General features: G+C 52.8%; 3 protein-coding genes across 3 annotated transcripts in view; 1 reads left to right on the plus strand and 2 right to left on the minus strand.

Annotated features, from left to right (window-relative positions):
• Positions 1–658: 658 nt before the first annotated feature.
• On the minus strand, positions 659–1,977 carry GUITHDRAFT_117426 (hypothetical protein; the record flags this gene model as incomplete). Its single annotated transcript, XM_005823351.1, has 7 exons — positions 659–809; positions 1,176–1,267; positions 1,335–1,417; positions 1,471–1,549; positions 1,708–1,767; positions 1,823–1,864; positions 1,918–1,977. The coding sequence occupies 7 exons, from the start codon at positions 1,975–1,977 to the stop codon at positions 659–661; spliced, it is 567 nt and encodes a 188-aa protein (XP_005823408.1).
• Positions 1,978–3,635: 1,658 nt separating this feature from the next.
• On the minus strand, positions 3,636–4,169 carry GUITHDRAFT_117427 (hypothetical protein; the record flags this gene model as incomplete). Its single annotated transcript, XM_005823352.1, has 1 exon — positions 3,636–4,169. The coding sequence occupies one exon, from the start codon at positions 4,167–4,169 to the stop codon at positions 3,636–3,638; it is 534 nt and encodes a 177-aa protein (XP_005823409.1).
• A 2,217-nt stretch (positions 4,170–6,386) lies between these two features.
• GUITHDRAFT_158677 (hypothetical protein) overlaps positions 6,387–6,864 on the plus strand; it is a gene marked incomplete at both ends in the record, with an annotated part of 3,298 nt that continues 2,820 nt past the window's right edge. Inside the window, one exon of the mRNA XM_005823353.1 lies at positions 6,387–6,859. Coding sequence (XP_005823410.1) covers positions 6,387–6,859 — 473 coding nt within the window. The remainder of the gene's footprint in view (positions 6,860–6,864) is intronic.

A 6,864-nucleotide genomic window follows, 5' to 3' on the forward strand; every position in this document is an offset into this window, starting at 1 on the left:
ACAACAACAACAACAACAACAACAACAACAACAACAACAACAACAACAACAACAACAACAACAACAACAACAACAACAACAACAACAACAACAACAACAACAACAACAACAACAACAACAACAACAACAATAACAACAACAACAACAACAACAACAATTACAACAACAACAACAACAACAACAACAACAACAACAACAACAACAATTACAACAACAACAATTACAACAACAACAATTACAACAACAACAATTACAACAACAACAATCCTCATCGCCATCATCAACAACAACATCACATCAGTTACCTCAGAATTCTTCTTGTCCGTCTGCTCCATCAAGTCAGAAAAGTGGGACGGAGGAAAGGGAAAACTTGACGAGAGTTAAGGAGAGTAAAGCGCGAGGAGGCGTGTCAGAAGAGAGGAAGATGGAGGAAATGGAGAAGGAGAAAGAGCATCAGCAAGTGAAGAGGACGATAGGAGGAGGAGGAGATGAAGGAGAAGAATAAGGAGGAAGACAAAGCAGGAGGAGGAGGAGGAGATGAAGGAGGAGCAGGAGGAGGAGGACGAGGAGGAGCAGGAGCAGAAGTTGCAGCAGGAGCAGGAGCAGGAGTTGCAGCAGGAGCAGGAGCAGGAGTTGCAGCAGAAGCAGAAGGAGGCAGTCAGTTGGTTCCTACCTGAGACAAGGTGAGCTTGTAGAGAAGCATGAGAAGGAGCAGGAGGAGCTCGTAAAGGCGAAGCAAGGTGACGACGCAAAGGAGAGACTCGACGCTGTAAAACAACTTCTTGGAGTTGACGTAGAAAGCAACCGATCTTATCAAACTCGGTGAGCGATACGAAACAATCTCTCCTCCTCCTCCTCCTCCACCTCCTCTCCCTCCTCTCCACTACCGTCTTCTCCACCTCTTTCCCCCGCCTCCCTCGACTCCTCCTCCTCCTCATAATCATCATCCTCATCCTCATCCTCATCCTCATCCTCATCCTCATCATCAGCAGGAGCAGGAGCAGGAGCAGGAGCAGGAGCAGGAGCAGGAGCAGGAGCAGGAGCAGGAGCAGGAGCAGGAGCAGGAGCAGGAGCAGGAGCAGGAGCAGGAGCAGGAGCAGGAGCAGCAGCAAGAGCAGCAGCAGGAGCAGGAGCAGCAGCAGCACCATCATCATCCCGTCTTTACCCAAACTCACCCGCTGGTTCCTGGAAAGACGTGCAGGCAGTTTACTATCAGCTCCAGCGCGTTCCCCCAAGACAGCACCGAAGCTTTCACAAACTCTTGCTCCTGACTCGACAACAACAGACGTCAGTCAGCAACATGCAATATTACAGCCCACCAACAACAAACTCACATGCTGTATGTCGTCAGCAAGCTTCTGTGACAGGAACAACTCGTGCTCTCTCTGCAGTTTCCGGGCAAGAAACATCCTGTAGACTGGGATCGAAACAACTTCAGGGAGTCATCCAACATTACATAGCTCCCTCCACCTATCAACAAGACGGAGATCACAGTGCAGATTGACTGAAGGGCTTGTAAGATCGACTTCCTGGTCTTCAAGCAAACTTTCTGCACCGACGGCATGACACTCAACGTTGAGAAAAAGGAAGACAGACAGACAGACAGACAGACAGACAGACAGACAGACAGACAGACAGACAGACAGACAGACTTAAAGGCGAGAGAGGGAAAGAAGGGAGGGAAGGTGGGAAAGGGAGGGAAGTAACCTCTTCAGCAAGGGGTATCGTGGAGTAGTTGACGCCAGCGCATAGCTCGTTGACAGCCACCTGAGGTCAGACTTCACCTCCCGCTCCCTCACTCCTCCTTCCCGTCCTCACTCACAGCGAAGAGCACGCACAACAACGTCAGCAGTGCAACGACAGCCTGGACAAGGTCGCACGTCAGGACCAGCCGTCATGTCCGCAGCATGTGACTACTTGCACTGTGTACACTCGAGACTCCGTCCGTCTGAAGTCTGTGAGGAGTGAAATGACCATGCTGAAAATGGTGGCAGATGAAGAACGCTGTATCCTACATACCTGCTTCTACTGGATGATTGGTTGCCCGGGCCCTCCGGCCTTGACAGCAGCACAGTGCCATGGAAGAGGAGGAGCAGGAGCAGGAACGAGGAGAAGGAGAATCACAGTGTACTGCTCATTGTCATCGCTCCATGTTCTTCACCCCGACCTGAGATGTTATCGCCTTCGAACCAGCAAGGAATCAGTTTCATGGAGGGGGAACATGGTGGAAAATGTCGTGAAAAAATGTCTCATTCTCCTTTCCTCTCTTAGCCGCTGATCCCTCTAACTCTCCCTCTCCCTCTCCCTCTCCCTCTCCCTCTCCCTCTCCCTCTCCCTCTCCCTCTCCCTCTCCTCCCCTCCTCCCCTCCTCTCCCTCTCCCTCTCCCTCTCCCTCCCCTCCCCTCTCCCTCCCCGTCGCATGTTTCACCGTTCAACGGCATCAGTGGTTTGTCAAATTTTGACAGGCTTGGGTAAGAGTGGGGAGGAGCCTCTCCCCGAATGACACGGCCCGCGGGGCGCGGCGGCGGGCCGGGCCAAGCCTGCCACGCCGGCGGGACGGTACTATACTGATAATGATACGGTCACCGGCAGGGCCGCCGGCCCGCCCGGGTCGGACAGTGCGGTACTAACTTGAGGTTGTGTTCTACTTGAATTACAAAGAACACCGTAGCCAGCAACGAAGCTAAGATGGCACATGATGTACAAACCGTTGAACCATCATGATCACATGTACGGTACTCAATATCGGACCCTCGGAGTCTGCCAGTTGCTAAACTTGCTTCAGAGTAACCGTGAACCGATGTCCACACAGACAGAGCGGTATCAAAGTTAAGTTAAAAAGCAGTACGAGGACAATCAGGAGAGTATCCATTTGCAAGTTGTGTTGCTGAATCTTGCCAATCATGCGTCGAGGCAAAGCCAATGATTGATTGAACGAGTGCCATGCTGGTAAGTCTACCTCAGGAGGAAAACCGTTCAGTCACCGATCATGGAGTCCTCACTCAGCGGCCATGAACACTGACCGTGATGATTCGCATCGCATGTTATGATCGGACCTTCCAGGACCGCCTATCAGTGCAGCGCAGCGCACTGGCCTGCGCCAGTCAAGTTCACTGGCAACTTGCCCCGACGGTGGCGGGCCGCCCTACAGTACGGTCCGACGGTCGGACGCAAGCATCGGAAGAGCCTTCTCATTCAGTCGAATGCTACAGAAGACAAATGAGGGGTATGAGAAGAATGAGTGGTATGAGATGATGAAAGAACATAATCTTGACTTGCTTGAAACCAAGAGTTGAAATTCGTTTACAAATCGTTCGCATTTGAGAGTGCAGCGGATCAAGAATGCAGCAAACTTCGATCTGAAAAGATTTGTATTACAGACAAGAATGCGATTCTTCCTGCTTCATTGAAGCGTTAACATTCGCGACTTGACATCAGGTTCTGACAGTGAAACAGAGCCCACAAGGGAAGAAACTCAGGAATGTCATTTCGATTGGCTCGCTGAGTTCAAGGCCCTGAAAAAAGCTGCATCATCTCAAGATTACATGATATACGACCAGAAGTTTGAAAATCATTCCTCGGCATGTTGCCATAGCCCTTACGATCGTGGATCCCCCGTGCCGAGATATTTCTCTTCACCAAAGATTGTGCAACGCTGATACGTTCTGATTCTGACGAAATGATTTCGACATGCTTTCTTCGTTGAAATGCACAAACCCCTGTTTTTGCTTGAGAAGTCCTTTCGGGCTGAATGTCAACTTGCCATTCGGATCGGCGTCCTTCTTCGTTTCAAGCTTGATCTCACTCAGTCGACGGAACGACGTGAAATTTTGTGGTGCTCCAGATATCTCCTTGCCACTGTACGAGCCCCTTCTCATGCTTGCCATGTGAGCAGACGAGCGCGGGACGGAGATTTGTTCAAAGGTTGGGACCACGCCGAATGGAGATTCTACCTGCTTGTTTGTATGGGTTGAAGCTAGAATTCTTTGATGCGCGTTTCGCTGTAAACAACAACCGACCAGGTCCCATGCTGAGTCCTCCATCCTACTAGCTGAGGATCCAACTTGCCCTCCAAGGAACATGCCTGACTTGAGTCCCTTCTTGCCTCTGCTCGCCATCGCCACCTCCTCTTCTCCTTTCTGCCGCTCTTTTGCATTGATCGTCCCCATCGCCGTCGCACTGTCAACTAGCTTGCCACCACCCCTACCCCCTTCGCACCTTTTTTGCTAAAACTGTACCACACCCTCTACCCCACCCCCCCACCTGGTGGTATCAGTAGAGTTCCTCGGACAACAAGTTCAAAATGGCGAAAATACAGCCACCACCCCTGTACGACCAACCACCCCCCTCCGGACCACCACTACAAGGTGCGAAGTACTACCAGGAAACCTTGAAGTACCCCTCCTTTGCGCTATCGTAGTTCACATTGTCGCACGACTGAACTCCTCAGTCGGACCCCCACCCAAGTAGGACATGAGGAAATCAACTACCCCACCCCCAGTGACTGAATAGTTGACATGTCAAACAGGTCAGGTCATCCGTACCCCAAAAATGACTATCATGCCGGGGCTCCGAGGGGTGGGGGATGTGATGGTGGTGGTGGTGACAGGGATAGGGGTGGGGGGGGGGGGGGCAGGTACTTCGGTACGGAATCTGAAAAAAACTGAAATCATTTGTAAAGAGACGCTTCTGGTACAATTTTCATTATAAGTATTTTAGGTCGTAGTACCAGGTCTCCTCTAGTACATTGATTTAGCCTGAAGGTTGTTTCTGCTAAAACTCTCAGAGCTGTCACTTATGATTTCAAATCTTAGAGGCCAATTGATCGCTGTAATTTTGAACTTTGGAATAATATTGTCACGCCTCTTTGAGTCTCGGAAAGGGCCATGAAGGCTTTGAGCCTGTCAATAAACTTCCCGGCGAATCCGATGATCGGCGGCGAGTGACTGACGGGAGTCGGGAGGCCGGCCGGCCGCCGGCCCGGGCGGCCAAGAAGTTCCGGCTGGCAACTTGAAGTCACTCGAGTCGGCGGCCGCGGCCCGGGCCACCCGGTCCGGCCCCCGGGGCCGCCGGGTGACCGTACCGTACCGTGATCACTGATCCGATCCCGGGCGCGTCTGGTCCGGGCGCGATACTGATACTATGATACTAGCCGGCATGACGGCGCGGCCCTCCGACTCGGGTCACGGGTGGCAAGTTTGCGCAAAGGTAAGTCGGAAGGTGAAGTAGTATCATGATCGGATGACTCTGTGAGACACCAGTAAGTTTGGGGAGCTGAGCCGTACTGGCACCGTGCCGGGCAGCCGCCGCCAGTCACTGAGTGAGCAGTCACTGACTTTCGCCGGCCAAATAGTACGACGGGCCGGGTACCGGCCACCGGCACGCCGTATACGATAGTAGGATTGGGTTTAGTTCTCGCCGCTGTCGAGTCTCTTGTCGCTGGCAGTATGGCCTGGCGAGTCACTCCGCGACTCAGGGGCCCGGCCAGGGTCAACTGCCTCCTCTACTCTGACTCTCCTGATTGTACGGTACGGTCCTCGTACTGATTTTTAACTTAACTTTGAGTAAAAGGTCTGTGAAGCAATGCTTTTGAGAGGGGACGGGGACGAGGGCCTAGAAGACATATAAACCAAGGAAGCGCAGGGGGAGGAAGAGGAGGAGAGAGAGATAGAGATAGACAGACAGACAGACAGACAGACAGACAGACAGATAGATAGACAGACAGACAGATAGATAGATAGATAGATAGATAGATAGATAGAGGAGGAGAGAGGATCCAGATGAGAAAGGGACTAATACAACACGACGTATGGTCATCTAGAAATAGCTGCGTGCTTGCTTGACTGTAGTGGGAACAAAGCTGTACCAAGAGCAATGCTGTCCTTCATGTCTTGGATCTAACAGTTCCATATAGGAGGAAAGATCCCCTGCAAGTCACTTCATACTCTCCTGCTCCCACATCACAGACCATGTGTTGAGCGAGAGCCGCTGCTCCTTGGTTTACACACTTTCGCCCTGCTGTTTCCTCCTGCTCCTGCTCCTCCTCCTCCTCCTCGTTGTCAGCACGCAGGACGAGAGTACAACAGCCACACATGAACTTGTTCTTCCTTCTCACATGCCTCTGTTTCATCATCATTGGAGCTCGGAGTGAACTGGCCCCTGTGGCCCCTCTGCTCCCCCTCCAACTCTCCACCACAGCTACAACAAACTTGCTGAGAAGTGACTCGTGCGGGTTTGTTCTAGATTGTGGGGCAGCCTTGAAGTCTCTCAGCTGGGTTAGAGCAGAGGGACGTTGCCAGCTGTCGTGCCTGTGGAGTAGGAGAGCACCGAGGGGCGGAGCGAGACTGCAGCGACAAGTCGTGAGAGGAGGAGGAGCGACATCGAGCATGTCACAGGGGGGGAGCAGCAACGTCATCGACGGGAGGAGGATCTCGCAGCTGGTGCAGGAGGAGGTGAAGCTCCACGTGGAACAGCTCAAGAGCGAGCACGGGGTGGAACCGGGACTTGCGGTGCTGATCATCGGGGACAGGACAGATAGCCAGGTGTACGTGAAGCACAAGGTACTAGCATGCGAGAAGTGCGGTATCAGGTCCGTCAAGGTGGAGCTGGGCAAGGAGACGACGCAGGAGGAGGCGGAGAGGGTCGTGCGGGAGCTCAACGGCGACTCGTCGATCCACGGCATCCTGGTCCAGCTCCCGATTCCAGAGCACCTCGACGAGAAGAAGCTGCTGGCTGAGATCTCCTTTGAGAAGGACGTCGACGGGTTTCACCCTACCAACATCGGGCTCCTCGCCATGCGCGATCGCAAGGCCCTTGCGCAGCCATGCACTCCCTCGGGTGTAATGGAGATCCTGAGAAGGTCCT

Source organism: Guillardia theta (genome assembly GCF_000315625.1).
Source record: "Guillardia theta CCMP2712 unplaced genomic scaffold GUITHscaffold_110, whole genome shotgun sequence".
Lineage (NCBI taxonomy): Eukaryota > Cryptophyceae > Pyrenomonadales > Geminigeraceae > Guillardia > Guillardia theta.